Source organism: Phasianus colchicus, chromosome Z (genome assembly GCF_987193195.1).
Source record: "Phasianus colchicus chromosome Z, bPhaCol1.hap1.1, whole genome shotgun sequence".
NCBI classification, from domain to species: Eukaryota; Metazoa; Chordata; class Aves; order Galliformes; family Phasianidae; genus Phasianus; species Phasianus colchicus.
The window spans coordinates 26,579,425-26,598,700 of NC_143476.1; the positions used below are offsets into that span (position 1 = coordinate 26,579,425).

The following is a 19,276-nucleotide window of genomic DNA, read 5'->3' on the forward strand; positions in this document are numbered from 1 at the left end:
TGCAACCAACAATTTCCTTTGCTTCTTTTTGCTAATTTGATTTACCTTATTAAGAGGTTAAAATGAACAGGAAAGTTTAATTCTATGAGAATTAATTTCACATATTTTCTTATGAAGTACTAAAACGTGCAGAAGAAGGACTATATTCATCCAGAGGGTTCAAGAGAAACTTTTGCCTTTGAATAGTGTCTTCATTTAAACATATTTGCCTCTTTGAGTTGAATGTCTGATTGCAACACCAAATATTTTGTTTGAAAACTCGTAGGTGACTTATTTTGACTAAGATGGATGATAATTTTGACTAATCTACTAAATTATTATTATTTTTTTCAGACTTGACACCTGTTCTCAAGTTCCTCTTTCAAAATAGGAAGCACAGCAAGGTATCTTTTGTCATTCATAGGACAGTGTTTAGCCAGTGTATCACAATGCATACAATTATTTGCCATCACTCAAGTCAGCACTGCAGAATGCCCTCCCCATGCCCTGGTTTCAGCCCAGACAGTGCTGATTGCACACCAGGGTGTGATTGTTGTGAGTGATGGGTGTGTGCCCAGGGCCAGGTAGAGCTTCCACCATGATGGCGTGGGCAGCAGGCAAACATAAAGCAGGCAGGGCCAGGCTGCATGTGGTCTGGAGGTCACTGGTTGGACATGCCTGCCACAGGGCTCTGCTGTTTGAGCAAGTTACTGGTGTTAAGTTCCAACTCAGACCTTTTCCACAAGCATACCAGCACTCATTTCACTCCTTCACCTGTTTAAACAAGGAACTAATGCCTTTTGAAGTCACTCATCCATTTTATCCACATGCTTACAGTAATTTGATGTCCATTTTCCACAATGAAATATCTCTCTTACTAAGCTACTTCCTAGGTACAAGCATTTCAAAGTGTGTGTATATATGTATATATATGAAAATAATTTATAGGCTAACGCTAATTTTTGAGGAAAGACTCTCTGCGCTTTTCCACCTTCCTTTAAGGACTCATCCCCTCGGCTCGAGGTCTGTGTGTGTGCAAGCACTGAAGTTCAGCATTGCTCATTGTCATCTTCCCATAGCCTTACTACACCTGTCAAGAAACACACACCTCTTTTCCCATCTCCAAATGCTGTGGTGTTTCTTCTCTTTGCAGGAGTCATAGTGAGTAAGAGCTGTGCACAGTCTTCTGTAGGGCTTCTCCTCTCCCCTCCAGCTCTACAGACAGGGGATAGTTGCTGGGGGTACTGCTAACTTTAAGCACCTGGTATTTATTTCTGAGCAGTACCCCCACCGGGTTGCTGTAGCAGGAAGAGAACACGTGTTCTTTGTTCCCAAACCACACAGAACAATCTATCCACCCTTACTCTGTATTTCAGAGTGGGTGATGGCGGAAATGTTTCACCAGTGCATTTGGACATCACTTCAGGATGAGCTCTGTTTGGGTGCATCGAGTACAGGCTGTTTCTGCCTGGGGCCAAAGCCAGCCCTTGAGACACGAGGGACTCCAGCAGGAACTGCTGATCTGTGCCGTCGCTCTGAAGCCCCCAGAAGCACCGGTCACCCAAATGGATTTGGAGGTTTGGAATTCTGAGCTCCAGGGCCAATGCAGGAGCTCTGCAGTGCTGTCATGCACGAAGATGTGTCCATGTTATATCACAGCATCTCCCGAACAGCAGTAACCAGAGCTAGCTCACATCCAGCTGACCTTACAACCACTCCTACAGATGATACATTAAAGAACTTAATGAAGAAGCGATGAACATACGCCAAGTGAATGAGAAATACAGGCCTCTTCCTGTCTGAACGGGGTCTGAACTCCAGTCACTCATGCGAATAGCAGTTGAATATGCTGAGGCATTTAAACTGGGACGATGGGGACAGAGCGTGATTGCAGTGGCACCATTCCTACCGCAGTGATTAAGTCTCTGTCTGCATTTCCCAAGTAAAATACTACACACGGTCTCGTTATTAATGTAACAGTACTGAGCTCATAAAACTGATTTGGAAGAGTACGTGCTTCTTCCCTTTTTCACTTCCACAGGTGTATTATTTTGTGAAATGTCTACTGATTGGGAACAAAGGAAAACTAGTTGAATTACGAACAGTGTGTTCATACAGATCAATGTAACAAGAAATCCAACTCAATGGTACAATTAATCCACACCTTTTGAAACAAGTTTTGGAAAAAGTATTTCTTAAATGGTGATGAGGACTCTATTTCTGGATCAACAAACACTTTTACAATGTATATCGAAAAATAATCTTGAATACTGACCTAATGCCAATGCACAGCCATCTATGAATTTAATAATGCCTGATATTACCAAAAGATTTAAAAGAGTTGAATGCAAATAGATGTAAAACAAGTTTCATTTCCTATTCCAAGAGTTTAAATAAAATGGAAATGAAATATAAAAAAACCACACAGCATAGAAAAGATGAGCCAAACAAAACAAAACAATATATTTAAGGTTAAATTCACTCCTGAGGTTTATGTCTCTCACTCTCAAACAAGGCAACCAGCATCACCAGACAGTGCTGTATCACTGAAAAATGCACTTTGTTGTCCAACATGCCTCTGAAACCTGTAGGAAAGCACTTTTCTCTATCATACAGTAAATTGTTAGGCACACAGTACACAGTATTTTAAGCCTTTGGTTTCAGTCTGCCTAACAGTGAAATCCCTCCAGTGTATACCATAGTTACACTAACCAAAGCATAAAAGGATGGTCGGAAAGAACTGCTCTTGATTCAGAGCTGAGCTTCACTGGGATGGCTCCTAGCATGGCACACCTACTAACTGCTGGACATGCTGTTAGCTGCATGGACCAAAATTCCTCTTCCTGATTAACACATGATGGAAGAAAATGCTATTTCTAAGAATCCCACAGAATAATAAGATCCATTCAATCTCAATACAGCATTTTTTTGCTGAACAATAGCTGTCCTGGAACCCAGTGTTAAGGCTGGCATGAAAGCAGAGGAGTGTTTGAAAGGAAATTTCAGCATTATAAGTGATTTCCCAACTGGTGGGAACACAGATGAAAATGTTATAAATGCGCCCACTTCAAAATACCCAAGTGTGTGGAACTCAGAGCCAATCACAGCTGAGCCGTTTCCTTCTGCATGGGGCGAGGAACACCCACCACTTCCATGTCCTGCTCTCTCAAGAAGAGGAGCGACAGTGGGCAGAAGGTGATGGCATCGCTCACAGGCAGATCATTCATGAACCCAACATGCCACAAGGCACTTCAGCTCTTCCCTTCCTGCCCTATTCCTCTCCAGCGGACCAAAGAGGCTCTCAGATATTTGTGTTCATGCCTAACATCCTATCTGACCACGTATGATCTTCAGCTCTTTTCAGAGAAAGGAGAACAAAACCTCTCTTCATCAGGACATATGCTTTTAAGGAAAGCACAGCCCAGATGAAATACCCAAGAAAAATAAACCACAGTAACCACCACTTGAATTGAGCACAACCAAAGCAAATAATTGAAAAGCGCTCTTTCCTGCGAAGTTACATTAAAAACCCACCAAAGCGTTGCTGCTTGTGAGACAAAAGCCAGTGAAGGAGGACATGAAATGAACCTCAAATATGTACATAACTTGACGCGGTTAATACCAAGACAAATAAAAAGAAGAAAAGGAGAAAAAAACAAAACCCACACCAAGGCCCCCAAACCTGTCCTTTGTAGAAAGCAGTATTTTTTCAAACAGTATTTCTGAAGTGTCAAGACTGAGGTCCATGTAAAGTTAGGTCAGATCTCTTTGCTCACAAATCATACAAAAATGTGACACTTGCAGTGCCATGGTCACATTCTCTGTTCAGACAATACTTTCAAAATGAGCCCAATGAGAAAAAAACACTCTTGACTCCTTCAGTCCTTCATCCCTTTTCATACCAACAACAGCATCAGACAATATGATAAAAACATATAAGGAAAGCAACTGCTTAGTTTTGCTGCTCAGTAAACCACTCAGATTTTCCTAATACTTCACCTTCACCTACCAATTACAAGGTAGGTACAAGGAAAATACAATTACTTTCAATTTCCTACTATTGGGGTATTTTCTGTGTTCTTCTCCATATCACCCAGAAATCTCATCTCCCAGAGTAGCACAGCCACCAGCAATGCACAGACTTTGCTGTATGCTGTTGTAGTTATCAAAGAGCTACACATTCAGACACAGGACACCATCAACCCCAAACAAGCCTGCAAGGAGGAAAGCTGATTGCTAGAGCAACCAAGGAGAAGTATTTTCAAGTATGACTCTTACAAAAAGTGAGAGTTGCTAAAATGCCAGAGGAGGTACATTCCAGTGCATGGGCCACATAAGCTGTCAAACCATGACAGCACTTTCATTGATATAGGGAACAATAAATATTCAGAAATGATTAATTATGAAGAAAAGAAAAAATGAAAGCCAGCAAAATACTTCAAGCATTTCCCTAGTATACCGTGCGTTTTCCAAAGTGGAGAGTGTCATCCTGTCAGTCTGTGCCTTGCTGGCCTAGAAGAGCAGAACCTGGTCTGGCTGCTTTGGCTCTCTCTGCGACATGGAGATATCTGTGCACCAACTGACAGGCACTGATGTGTGCCAGCACAGTGGGGTGGCCCTCTGCCTCTTAGGCCTGCAAGAGTCCTGCGCTGCTATGTGCAGGGTTGCCAACCAGCAGACCAGGCTGCCCAGAGCCACAACCAGCCTGGCTTTGAATGCTTCCAGGGATGGGACATCCACAACCTCCTTGGGCAACCTGTTCCAGTGTGTCACCATCCTCTTCCTCCTAATATCTAACCTAAAGCTCCCCTGTCTCAGTTTAAAACCATTCCCCCTTGTCCTATCACTATACACCCTTGAAAACAGCTGTTCCCCCTCTTGTTTATAAGCTCCTTTCAAGTATTGGAAGGCCACAATGAGGTCTCCCTGGAGCCATCTCTTCTCCAAGGTAAACAATCCCAGTTCCCTCAACCTTTCCTCATAGCAGAGGTGCTCCAGCCCTCTGATCATCTTAGTGACCCTCCTCTGGATCCTCCAAGTCATCGGTGGTCAGCTGCGATGGTCAAACAGACTCAGAGGCCAGTTCACCTCACCTCAAAGCAGGTGTCTTATCACAGCTAAGTTTAATTGCACTTTGTGTTATCAGCTGAACCTAACACAACTTTTAGCAAGAACTGCATTGTGGCATAATGTTTGATCCTCTACAGGTTCATGATTTTGATAGCAATGCTTGAACTGACAAATCAGTTTGAACATAAGCTGTGAAGCTGTCTGACCTGGACAGGAAGGAGAGCTGGGCAGTAAGAAACCAGATGAGGTTTAACAAAAGCAAGTGTAGAGTCTTGCATCTAGGGAGGAATAATTGCATGCACTGGTAGAGGTTGGGGGATGACCTGCTGGAGAGGAGCTCTGCGGAGAGGGACCTGGGTGTCCTGGTGAATGACAGGTTGGCCATGAGCCAGCAGTGTGCCCTTGTTGCCAAAAAGGCCAATGGCATTCTGGGGTGCATTAAAAAGAGCGTGGCCAGCAGGTCGAGGGAGGTGATCCTCCCCCTCTACTCTGCCCTGATAAGGCCTCATCTGGAGTACTGTGTCCAGTTCTGGGCTCCCCAGTACAAAAAAGACAGGGATCTCTTGGAAAGAGTCCAGCGGAGAGCCACAAAGATGATGAAGGGCCTGGAACATCTCCCCTGTGAAGAAAGGCTAAGTGAACTGGGTCTGTTTAGCCTTGAAAAAAGAAGACTGAGAAGGGACCTGATCCAGGTCTATAAATATCTAAGGTGTGGGGGACAGAGTGGCCAGGCCAGAATATTTTCAGCAGTGTGCGGAGACAGGACAAGGGGAAACGGACAGAAGCTGGAGCATAGGAAGTTCTGCACAAATGTGCGCCAGAACTTCTTTATGGTGAGGGTGACGGAGCACTGGAACAGGCTGCCCAGGGAGGTTGTGGAGTCTCCTTCTCTGGAGATATTCAAGACCCACCTGGACACCTACTTGTGCAACCTGGTGTAGGGATCCTGCTTTGGCAGGGGGGTTGGGCTAGATGGTCTCTGGAGGTCCCTTTTAATCCCTACGATTCTGTGATTCTGTGATTCTGTGAACAATGTTATAATCTTTGTCTTAATAAGCAGGTCAGGTTCAGACGTTGGAAGTGAAAACATGATATTGCTTTACATTTCCATGAAAAGCATGTTAAAGAGGAAGCTGTCTTCAGAAGAGCATTTAGGGCCATATTCTTACAGCACAGTTCCTCATTCTTCTGCCACTTCCCTTAAAGAAAATGAGACAGTTCACAGAAGAATGTGGTTCACATTGCAAAAGAGGATGAGGAATATAAAGCTCTTTTCTTACTATTTTGTATGTATTCATTAGAGGTGAACAGATGATGAAAGGAAACCTCTTCAGCTTGTAAGAGATGTCAAGAAGTAATACAGAAGTGACGTAATGTTTTTTTTTGCTGAAGTCAGAGAATGAATATGTAAAGATATATTTTTTTCTGACAGCACAACAGCAGGGAACAGCACTGTACAACTAAATTATGGACTTACCATTACTTGGAGAAATTGTGATGTTTTAAAACACTAACCAGTCCTAAGGCACATGCATTGATAAGAAGCAAGTGGATATAATGAAGTTAAACAAATCTAAGCAACAATCACAGAAAGAAGACCGATGACCTTCCGTTAGTGAGATCAGCTTCCTTGGCAGACAATTCCTCTGCCCCCCCTACCCCTCCGCCCCAACCTCCCCCCCTTTTTTTTTCCGGTCTGTCTTAAAAATCTGCACAGAATCTGGGTAATTAATTTGAATCCACTTGAAAATAAACTTTCTGTTAAAAAGAAAAATGCTCACTGCTATTTTTTCATTTTTTAAATGATTGAGAGGAGATCTGAGCAAAACTACCACTAGTTCCTGATAGAGGGAACAGAGATGTACGGGAGGCGAACGTCTGGGTTATGGATATTTTATTTTCGCTCCTGCAAGCTGCGGATACGCACAGATCGCTCCGTGCCGGCTGTCCCGGTGCGCGCAAAGCGGAGCCCCGCGGCAGCCCGCAGAGGTCGCTGCTCTTCGGGAAATGCGCGCAGCCCGGAGCTCAGCAGCCGCGCCCGCTGCACCCAAACCCGCCGCTCCTTGCGCGGCCTCGCGCCCAGCCGCGGGCAGTGATAGCCTTCACTGTTTATCCCGGGCGGGCTTCCTCGTGCGTCAGCTAACTGGGCAGGTTATCGGCTGTCCTCGCTATTTAGGATTCCTTTTCAATGTTGAAAGCATATCAGCGTTTGTTTGTCCTACAGAAGCCGCGCAAGGAGAAGGCTGGGGAGGGGAGGGGGAGGGGGGGGGGGGGGGGGGGAGGAAAGGGAGAACTGCATTTGTCAGTCTTTCCGAGACTCTTTGCTGCAAGCGCAGCTACACGAAACATTTTCCTCCCATCTCTCCAAGCTGCAACTTCAGTCACCAAGCAGGAGTTACCCAAAGTACTTGAAAAACAAGCACACATCCATATACAGAGGAGTGAGAAAGTCGTAGTGCCGAGCAGTGCTAGCGAGGGGCACGGGCGTCTGCCTGTTGCGTTTGGGACCCGTGAGCGACCTTCGAGGGAGCCGGGAAAGCTAAATCCCTCCAGCACTCGCTTGGAGGGCACTCATCCTCTGCAAGCTCTCACCCTCTGAGCTCCCTGAGTTTTACTCCGCTTGAGAGTGGCAAGACGGGGGCTATCGCGGGGAGCAGCGTGGGGACCCGCCCGTCTCCGTCCTTCCTCTCGGCGCTGCCGGGACGCTGCCCCCCGCGCGGGCGGAGGGGTCGGGGGCGGACCGGGCCGAGCCGTCGGCGGGGCGGGATGGAGGGAGGGAGGGTGAGAAAGAGAGAGACGGAGGGAGGGGCTGTGCCCCGCCGCACACACCGCCCCTCGCCCGACGCAGCGGCAGCGGGGACCCGGCGGTGGAGCGGCGGTTCGCAGCGGCCGCTCGGACGGGGAGGGCGCCCGCGGACAGGTAGGCAGCAGCGGCTCGGCCATCCCGCAGGTGCGGTGCGGGGCGGACGTTACGCTGGCCGAGGCGCATCCCGCTGTGCCTCCGGTGCGCGGTACCACGGCTGTGCGCGGGGAGCAGGCAGCACCCCGTGCGCTGCGGTTGTGGGGTGAGCTGGGTCGTGGAGGGGTTCTGGGGCTTGGGGATGAGTCCTGTCTCTCTCCCGTGCGGACGCTTCAGGGTGCGGTGAGAATTAGTAAGAACAACACACTTCTCAGAATTCGGGCACACACTTTATGTGAACGAAAGGGTGGTGTTTTGTTTTTAAAGGTCATCGTAGTTTTCGTGGAAAGTTTTTGACAATCCTGTACAGGGACTGGAACTGTGGCATCTACTGAGAGACAGAGGTGTTTGTCTATGTATGTAAATAAGCATGACCTGCACATGGAAATGTGCACATCTGCTTAACAGCTTGACTTCGTTCCAGCGTATGTCATTCAGCACTAGCTGCCCAGAAAAACTCTGTTGTGTGATGTTCTCTACATATTTTCTTTTGTCTGCGTCCATAGCAGTGTAAATATTTCCATTTTCTGTTTGTTTGCTTCAGCTAAGAAACAGACTCAAACTAGAAATATAGGCACAAATTAATTAGGAAAAAAATATACCCACCCCAAAACAGCTGCTTTTCCTAGAATGAGCCAGGAGTGCAGCCTTATTTGTAATCTTATGAATTGCTTAAATACTGCAGCCGATTGCTGAGTATTTTCCCTCTAGTCAAAGCAGACATGTAATCCCAGTATCATTTAGAGCTCTGAAGTTTTTATTGGGTACCAGCTTCTGATTACACAGAATTTAAAGCCTCTGTTTTGGATATGCTATTAGTGCTGATGGGATCAGTACTTTCTCAGGTTTGTAACTGAGCTTTGGCAGCAGCAGTTTAGAAAGCAGATTAATATAATGATTCTACTTAGGAAAAGTGTTTTTATCCAGAAACCTAGAAGGAAAAAGAAAAGTCTGGAGACTGACATTTATCTCCCAGTAGATAAGCTGCAAGAGATGCTGGAGAGTTTTGGATGCTCAGACTGAGCAGCATGTCTGATGGGAGACTGAAACTGAAAGCTGGCTTCAGGCTGCAGTTTTCTCGTCAACACCCCTAAATGGCACTGGTGCCCAATAGCACAATAACAGAGGAAGGCATACATGATTATCTCTGTGTGTCCTTCTTGATATGCAGCAGGCTGAAACTGGCCAAGCCAGAGTCAAAACTTAGGAGAATGGCAGATTGGATGGGTGCATATTATCTGTATTTGTTGCCACTCTTCGGCCCTGCAGATGAAATGCAGTGGTAAACAAGAACTGATATCATGTCAGAAATGCCAACTCGGCAGGTGTGTTGGGGAGTTTTTAATAATCTGGACAAACAATACAATTTAGGCCTTTGTTTCAATTTGTTTATTCATATAACTCATGTGCCTGCACAGCTTCAGAACACAGAACCTAATCTTGAACAATCTATTTAATTTTTCTTGCAAATGCAATTGCAATCACCATATGTTCTTGTCACACAAACAAATCTAAATGCGGATCGCTCCCACAGGAGGTAGATCGGTTGCATCATGTTAATATTGATTGTTAATAATGCTGTGCAGGCTGCTCAACTTTGCATTTGACTTCTTTGGATGATGTATTTGTTAGTCTGTAGTGTTATGTGTTTAAAGAGATCCCTGGTAGGAGATGAGCAGTTCACAGGGCTAGGAATAAGTTTCCCATGTCTTACTCACTAGTTCAAATCTCTATCTTGCATTTAAAAAAAAATAAAATAAAATAATCCAGCAGCTTGCTGCTCATGACCTGTGTGCAGTAAGTTGATTACGTCTGTGTAATTTCCTTGGAAGTCATCTACTAGAGTTGCACTTGTTCTCCATGGACAGCGCTGTGTTCACCAGTTTTGACTCTCCAAAAGCAGCACCACTGTACTGAAGCCGTGCTGCCTTTGCACTAGTGATGTGATGTTTTATCCCTCTATGCCCCTAAGTTTTGCCCTTAGCTGCTGTAACTTCAGCATGCGGCTGACATGTGTACCTGAAAGGCAACTGGGAGTTTGGGCTGTGTCCTCTTGTGTCCAGGGGTCTCAGTTTTTAGTGAGCAGCCTCCTGCCTTGCAGACTAGCAGAGGAATTTGGCTGATGAGCAGTCCACCAGGAGCCTTCATAACCATGTTTTCCATAAAAGGGTGAATTGTACTGTGTGGGAGGATGCACCTAGGAAAGCAAAGGCACTTCAGTAAGAGCAGTTAACTCAGCTATGCAAAGAGCACAGGAACCACACATTAGTGTACTTAAGTTTGATTAACATCTAATGGAGTTTGGAGTATGTTTACTGCAGCTGGTGAAGGTCCCTTAATTTATATTCAGATTACTTGGCAGCAGTTGCACCATGTCTCCACATACCTATTTGTTTAAGCACTTTTACTTCTCATTAGGGAAAGTAAGTGGCATTTGAGGAAGGAAAGAAATGGACAGATTATTTTATCTGTGTGCTACAATTTTAGTAAAGGTTAGGGTAGGTTGATTCTTACATGGAAAATACTGTGCCATGGATGTAATCCAATGTATAATAATAATTATTATTTAAAACAGAATCTAGTACAGAACATTAAAAATCCAATCTGAGTTGCTCTTTACGTGTGGGGTGGTGAGGAGTAGTGATATTACAGTCAAGGTTCTCACACCCTTGTTCCCATGAAGCAGCACCTTGCTTGATGAATGATACCCGTGCCACCGCATTCTAGTAAATAGAAGCTGTGTTACTGCATTATTTTTTTCATCTATTACAAGAATCTCTATCTTGCTATTCCAAATGTTTTCTTATGAAAAGGGTATGCATGATCTAAAGCCATCTGTCAGAAAAATGGGAGGGCAGAGATTGCCTTTACTAGAATAGCTTTATTGATTGTGTCAGCATTCTTGTTAATTAACCCATTCAAGCTGTCTGATCTTTAATTGATGTTTTGCTTCTGTAAGGATTTGTGGTTCATTCCTTTGGATGTACATATTAGGTTTATATTAAAATATAGACAGCCAGCTCTTAATGTCTTATCTGTGTTTTGTATCTGGTTGTCAGAGAAATTACCCCATAGTCAGCAGTGAAGTACTAATTCTGAGCCCTTTTAATGTACAAGACAATGGAAGAATATAGATTGGGAACTAAAAAGTGTAATTTTAAATTTGACATTGACTTGTATGACCTCAGAGAATGTGCTGCTGCAAAAGATCACTGCTTCTATGGCTAGCAAATTATTTTTGAAGATACAGAAATGCAAGCTAACACTTGAAAAGTTACTTGAATATGTAGACCTAATATAAAATTATATTTAAAGCAGAAATACTAGCACTGCTAACAGCTATGGGTTATATAGCTCTAGTAGCAGGAACTATACAACAACACAAAAACAATAGCAAAAGTGATCTTGCCTTTTATAGTCTAAAATCTAAGACAAAAGTCAATAGAAATGAAGGAAGGACAGTGAAATCATGAAAACAGCTGTCAGATTATTATTCACAAAAGTAAAGAAAATGTGTAAAGGGATTAAAGCTAGTTTTCTTAAGTAGCAGTTCCTTCTAAGTGGAGGTCTTCAAGCAGGAGACAGCTCAAAACTATTTATCTGGAAAAAACAGCGCATTAGCGGGCTCCATTGTCGTGCCAAAGAAAGGGTCAACATTTTATGTAGTGCCAGAATTGATGGGTATGGGAAGAAGCCATGAGAGGCATGAGTCTTAAGAACAAGAAGCGATTGAGAAAGCATTTATTTCAGTGAGCTGTACAATATTTTCCTAAGTGGAAATAGGGAGACATTCATTATAGAAGGTTTCTGAAGTAGTATGAAAAAGTAATGGTCAGATTTCTGATACACCAAGAAAAGGCTACAGTGGTCAGGTGGATGTCAGAATATATGAGATTTTTTTGTGTAGATAGAAAACTGTAATTTGGACATTTGCAGGAATCATCCAGAAAATTTAAGTTCTGAGCATCAGATTATTTCGTGAATTACTTATGTCAAAGATGATTCACCAGTTATTGGGGGCAGTAAGTAAAATAGCTGGAGACTGTATAGTGGCTCAGGAATCATGACCTTACAGAGATGCAGAAGATGTTGTCAGCCTGATCTGGAGAAGACCAGCAGAGATTTGTGGTGCAGGTGAAGGTGTTTAGGCCTGTGATTGTGGGATCTGGACCGGACATACTGGTGTCTATCAAAGGCACTGCTGTTCTGGGAGGTTATGCTTGAAACAGTAAGGGAGAACGTTAAGAGTTGGGAGGCCTGCTCAAGGCATCTGAAGGAAGAAACACAAACAAGAGAGTGATAAGTTGGGTTTAGTATGACTGACACATCTATGAGCAATAGCAGGATGGAATATGAAACCCAGAGTTAGCAGCAGTTATGTTGCTTTAAACTACTGCAAAGGAAAAAAAATGAACTGGATAGGAAACAGTAAGCAAGCTGGTAGTTTGTTGGTCCATGCATGTGCCCACATCTTTTGGAAAAAAGCCATTGCTTTTTAAAGTTTTGCATACACTGAAAGCATTAAGCTATGAGTTATTGCTGTGCTCTGCTTATCTCCTTCAGGGGTAGATTCCATAAGCCCTCTTCAAAGTGAGTAGTACTATATTCTGTAACAGTATGAAACAAATATGTGCAGCACAGGATTCTTCAAAGAAAGAAGGATGTAGTTCATAATATTTTGCTGTTAGCCCTGTGAGAAGATTTTGCATTAATGAAAACAAAAACATCTGTGTACAGCTCAATGAGTTCGGCATGTTCACGGCATCTTTTGAAGTGTAATCTTCCTTATCTATTTTGCAGGGAATCTGGAGGTTTTATTTAACATGTAGTAACACTATCACCTAAGTTACTCGGATTTATTTTATAGCATTATTTTGACATAATTTTTTTTTGTGGGCATTTTTCGAAGGTACAGGAGAAAAATATTCAAAATGGAGATAGCTTTGAGTTGGAGTTTTCTCTGTCTCTGGCAGTTATTTCAGACAAAACAGTCATCTAACAAAAGGGCTTAGGTAAACTTGTGATGAGATCCTTATCCATAGTTTGCAGTCTATGCAGTGTGATACTGTTCACTGGCTGTACACTGCTGCAGTGCTAGCCCTGGGGTGGGAGCTACCTGAGAGCTTCTCAGTCCTGGCTCAGCCTGTATGCTGGGGCTTCACACGGGGAGACAGCATGCGCTTGAGGGAGGCATATGCTGCAGTCTTGTTGTGATGTACAGTTGAGACGTGTTCGTAATTCATATCTAAAGATCAGGACTGCAGGGTGCATCTGCTTTGTGTCACAGACGCAGCCAGGAACAATGAGGTTGTTAGCTGATGGAACAAAGGGAAGGAATTTGCAGCTGTGACTCTGTGCTCGTCTCCTAAGCTGGATTTCAGGGGGATCCCACTACCATGGTGGTATACTGTGAGTTCACATACCGCAAAGGTGAACTAAATTAAACTTATTTCTATGTTTTCACTTTGTTGGCCTCATTCAGAACCTTTTGCATCATGATAGTCTGTTTTTTACTGACTGCTTGAGTCTGGTTTTGGTTCATGCATAATGATTTAGGTCATGGTTGTTTTTTGTTACTTGCCCCTTTCTTTATGTGTAGAAGTTTTAGTTGATTTGGATGAGAGCTTTTGAATCCTTATTTTTAAAGTTTCAGAATTGCTAAACTGATTAACTGCAGGAGTGAAAGAGTCTTCATCACGAGGCTCTGCCAAAAAGAGACCCAAAGTGAACGTTTTGTGTGAAAGCATGCCTTGCAGTTTTAGCTGGGAGTGACAATAATTGTAACACAACACTGTTCATGTGACAGCTAGACAAAGAGGCCATTATGCATGGCTGGCTGGCATCAGATCCTCCCAAAGCCAATAGTCAAACTAAGCTTGGTAGCCCTGAGAATGTGAATATAGTGGAAGCAGTTGCATGTTAAAAAAGAAGAAAAAGACATGTATGTGTGTGTGTACGTGTGTGTGTGCCAAAGTCTGGTTCAGTACTACAAAATGACATAACTGGTTTGTGTATTGTTTTTGTTTGTTTGTTTGTTTGTTTGTTTTAAGTTGCTGTCAGGAATCAGCAAAAAAAAAAAAAAAAAAAAAAAAAGTGGTGTAGAACTGAGAACAAACATGGTGGGAATCAGAGAAAATCAAGAGCTCAAACAGATCTTTCAGCTCCTTTGCTCTGTGCTACAAGGTTGCTTACTACAGTGTGCTTTTAAGCATGCATAATTGAGTTTCAGTTTCCTCTGAAGTGTTTGCAAAATTTTGTACTGCTCCAGTCTGTGTCAACACATACATGTTGTGGTTGCTAGATGTTATGCATAAATAATGCTCATGTGTGTTTATGGGAAGCATTTGTCTGGTGACTTAAAAATCGTCTTGAAAGTGTTCAAGACCAGTGGCAAGAATCAGAATAGTTGATAAATGAAGAAATGCCCTTGACAACTTGTGAGCTGCAACAGTCTTGGCCCCAGAGGCAGCGTACTTGCCTCAGCCATTGTAAATCTACTTAAAAAATAGGATACAGCAGCTGGAGTGAAAGCTGTTCAATTAGAAATGTATTTGTTTAAAAACAACTGTTCTGTCTGTGGAGCCCTGAGGGCTGGATTGTCTTCTCCAGCACACTGGAGAACATAGCACCTGATGCCAGCCAGAGTGGCTGGGATGATGCCTTGAGAGGTACTTTTGCCTCATTCCCTATGTATTACCATATGTTACCATTTTGTTTTGAGTTCTGATTGAGAACTCTATTAATAAACTGGTCTTTGACGCTTGCTCTTAGGCATTCATCTTGAGGGAAATGTGATTTATAGAGTGGTCTCTGGCTGTTTGTTGGTGTGTTGATGCTCGTATAAAACCAAAGCACTATAAGTTCAATATCTTTAATTTCCTGAAACTTTCAAATATGTGTTTCTCATTTATGACTAATAAAATTTTGGAATACAGAAATTCAGAATACAAAGGAATTCTGTGTTCTGCTGTTTTGTTTTGCTTGGACTGACACATCATTTCTACTTTGTTTCCACTTTCCTAGTGAATATTTTACTTCATAAAAGCTTTTGAAGTGCTAAGAGAAACAGAAAGCATTTTTTGCAACTTTGTAACAGAGTTGCATTAAATAATACATCTTATTTATTTAGTGGTCTGTCATTAGGTTTTTCTATAGAGGATTTTTTGTCTGTTCAATTGGGAGAGGCTATTGGCAAAATTACTTACACCTGTATTAAGAGTTTTGTGTCAGCAGAAGTAAACTGAAGACGTTTAGGCTGTATTTTGTGTTTGATGTACAAATGATAAATCAAAAAGCATGATGTATTTATAGGTGTATTTTAATGAATAAGTGCCTGGGGAAATGATGATTTTGTTGCTTGCACTTATACCAATGAATGTCCATCCAGTGTGCGCTCACCCCACTCACCCTGTGCACTCCATACCAATGACTGTCAGGATTTCTTGCAGGATCTGTATGGAGTCAGCACTTTTGCTTACAGATTATTTTTTCCCCAAGCTGCTTGTGATTGAAAATCAAAATTAGAGAGCTTAATGATTTACTCTGAATTTTGTATGTCAGTAAAAATCCTAGCTAATTTTGACCTGTTGCTTGGATGTTTTCTAGTGGTTGCTGCTTCTTTCTTTAAACTTTAGTGTGCATGAAAGATACTGAAGAGTCTCATTGCTCCTAGTGAAATACCAGGACATGTTTGTTTGAGGGAGCAAAGTTGGCATACTTAGACTCCTAATCAGCTTCTTCCTTCAATGTTTACATTATACATTCTAGTAAATCTTTTTAATAGAAAAAAAAAATATAGTGATGATACAGCCCAGCTGTGTTCAAGAAAGTCCAGGTTGCTGGTTTAAGATGTTCTTCTCTTTGATAATAGATGCCTTCTGGAGTGAGTGATCTCTGAGTGAGTCAAGTGAATAAATGTTTTTTGAGAGTAAGGCTGCGCTAGACGGGATACATATATGTCAAACAGTCCTCAAGAAAAAAGATCAGTGCTTCACAATTTTTTTAAAAGCTTTTTAGGAATATGCCAGCCTGCGTAGGAGCCAGGCCTTCCTTCTCTCCTGGAAGCACTATGGAAGTGATGCTTGTGATGTCTGTCTGTGCTGCCACTAGAGGATGTAGGCCACAGCTATTTTATTGCAGTGCATTTTAATTATCCATATAATTACTTTTTTTGTGCATAAAAGTCTCTTCAATTATAACGTCACTGCTAATGTCTTATGAGTGCACATCACATGAAACAGGAAATTGTCCTTTATAAAAAGGACGGCAAAGCATGCAGCCTCTTTGAGAGTGAAATCTGTTTTCTCACATGGCCTTTATTCTCAGTGAGAGAAAATTGTTTCCAAATACTAACATTTGGATTTGTACAAATGAACTCATGTCCAAAGTATGTTTTCATGTTTAGATCACGTCAACCTATACCATGTTTATTTCCGAGGCCACATAAGACAAAGACATTTGAGTATGTATTTTAAAATGACTATGGCATAATGTTAAAGTGGGGCTGTATGATTCTTGCCTGTCACATACAGTATCTCTGTCTCTCACAGCATAAACTGCCATGATTCTGCCCAGTGCTGTCGGGTTCTACTCATCCTTGTGGTATTTTCTGTTGCATTGGAAGTCTGTAAATTACTGTACTTGGTGACTATTGTTTCATTTATATATATATATATATATAAAATATATAAAATTACATAAAATATATAAAATACAAATTTGTTCTTAATATAAAATAATATATATGATATGTAAATAAACCAAACTTCTAGTACATCAAGCTATTCTCTTAGGCATATATGTGTAGTTTTCCTCATTATAGTGCAAAATAAGATCACCAGTGAGAAAAATAAAGAAATGACAAAGCAAACAGATAAGAGGGCATTATCAGTCTCTTCAGAGATAACGTATTATTATGATATATTTGGTTGTGATGATCATTGTCGTCATAGTGGATTCCAGTTGGTGAAATGATTGTTCCAAGCACCAATTAAGAAGTAGTTTCTTCTGCCACAATGAAGCCCTTGGCACCTGTGGATTGGTGCTGCTGCTGCTTTGTGCCTGGGCTTGCCTCCTGGCATGGACTGAAGGAAAGAAAAAGCACTGAAGACTCTACAGTTTCCCAGTGCTGTGTTTATGAGCAGAACTAGAAGCCAAAATCCAACCCCCTTGGCCTGCTCAGCCTGTACAGAGTTCTCCACTGAGCTGGGAGTGGATAGTCTGCACAGGCGCTGCACCGATCAGTGACACCCAGCCTGCAGGGCCTTGCTTGCACTGGGCCTGGCACCAGTGGCAGCCCTCCCTCATTGCCATCAAGAGAAATCTGAGAAAAATCAATTCAGTCCCCTCTGCCCCTACGTCCTTGCCATGGGCAGCACCGGGGGCTGTTGGTACACTGCTCCCCAGAGTCCAGAGCTCCCTTTCACCCATGGTCCTTCCTGCAGTGCCATGGCACTGCCCAGGCCCATGCTGCGTGAGGGTGGGTGACCCGAGCAAACCCTGCGGGGAGACAGAAGCCCTGTTGTCTGCTTGCAGAGCAGTTGCTCAGAAGCTGGTGTACAGCTGTGGCCAGGCTTGTTTGGAAGTGAAGAGTAACTCGATCTTTTAATCTTTTTCTTTTTTTTTTTTTTCTTTTTCCTCCAGACTGATATTGTAAATAACAACTGTTACTGAAGGGTGTCTGCCAGAGAGTCTGAAGTGCGTATTTTAAACTGAGGAGTAGATGTCATGAAAAATTATGCTATCTAATATAACATATGTGTTTTAAATTTTGTTTTCCCTTCTTCTCAAATAAAAGGCCTGAGAGCAGAGGCTGGGGGCCTGAAGTTCCCACTTGCAGTGGATAAAGTCATCACTCAAGTGAAATCAGTGTAGGCAGGGGTAGCTGAGGTGAGGTGTGCAAACACATCTTCCTGCGTTGCTCGGGTAATGCACTGTTGGGTGTGTGAGCATATGGAGGTCCAGCACTGCCTCTACACCCAAAACAACTAGTCTCTTAACAGATTATTAATTTTTCTTTTAGGGAAAAGACGAATTGACAAGTCAGTGGTGAACTCTACTGAGAACGCATAGCATCATTAATGCCCCCTGTGCTTCAGAGTCACTTTGGATCTAGAGCACTAGGTACTGTAAATGTTCCTCTACAGGTATGCTGTGGAGCTTCACCACTTTAAGACATAAGACAGCTGTGAATAGAAGTGCATTTCACTTGTTCTGGGCAAGCTACCTAAACTGTGAACTCACAAAAAATGCACTTTAAATAACTGAGTAAAAAGATTGGTTCAGTAAGTGTTAGAAAGCGAACCAAAATCATAGCAAGAGTCATAGTTCTTCACTGTAAGTACTCCTCTTGCTGTCTGTAGAATTTTCCATCTCTGTAACCCACTTCAGAGAGCCAGGAGACTTGGTTACATGTCTGAAAAGATACTGTTCTGCAACTTTAATGCACTTTTAAGATGTGCTCCATTCTTTCTTTCTTGATGTTAATTTACATCTATTTGCATTATGTATGTGTAACAACAGCCAGGAGTTGAACCTCAAAGGATGCAGTGATTGCATCCTAGGCAGTAAGTGAACATCAAAAGATGCAGTGATTTCAATAAACACCCCAATTTGGTGTCCTTGTTATCACTAAGATATAGTAAAAAATATATTTTTTTTCTTTGGAGATTGTCAAGCTTTCTATGCAAACCCCACCCTTTTTATAAATTGACTTGTATTTTGACAGTGAATCAACTTCTGCAAATAAATTTTTGTTTGGTTTGGTTTGCTAAAGTAGTATGGGTTTCAGAGAGGAAATGCTCTTTCTCGTCTGGCAAGGTAGAAGATGTAATTGATAGCTTTCTGCCTCTTATTATTTGGTAAAAATTTTTTTGGAATGAAGTAGAAGTCCACTGCAGTCATGCCAAAAATGTTTAGTGGCATTCAGAAGTATCTCTGGAGGCTGCATCTTAAGATGTACTTGAGGCTTCCTCTTCCTCTCCTGTGATAGTCTCTTACGAGACTTCCAAAAATTACTTGCTTTTCTGTTTGCTTATCTCCAGAGAAATACCTAAGTTTTAGTACATGAAGCTTTTTTTCTTAGGCATGTATGTGTGTTTTTCTTCATGATAGTTTACAGAAGGAATGTCAATGGGAAAAATAAGTGAAAAAACAGACAGATAAGAAGGCATTATCTGCTTCTACTGACATGACACAAATTTATTTAAAAAAAAAACCAAACTGGCATGAGACTCCATATGGGAATTACTTTGTGAAAGTGTAAGACCC

At 42.4% G+C, this 19,276-nt stretch overlaps 1 protein-coding gene across 3 annotated transcripts in view; it reads left to right on the forward strand.

The window, feature by feature from the left end:
* The first annotated feature begins 7,417 nt into the window (after positions 1 to 7,417).
* MEGF10 (multiple EGF like domains 10) overlaps positions 7,418 to 19,276 on the forward strand; it is a 100,047-nt gene continuing 88,188 nt past the window's right edge. Inside the window, exon 1 of one of the 3 annotated variants that reach the window (XM_031609150.2) lies at positions 7,418 to 7,969. In XM_031609150.2, coding sequence (XP_031465010.2) covers positions 7,816 to 7,969 — 154 coding nt within the window. In that variant the 5' untranslated portion in view covers positions 7,418 to 7,815. Of the gene's footprint in view, positions 7,970 to 13,057; positions 13,439 to 17,720; positions 18,131 to 19,276 lie in introns of those variants that run through there. The other 2 variants (XM_090131122.1, XM_090131121.1) reach the window with 2 other exon arrangements.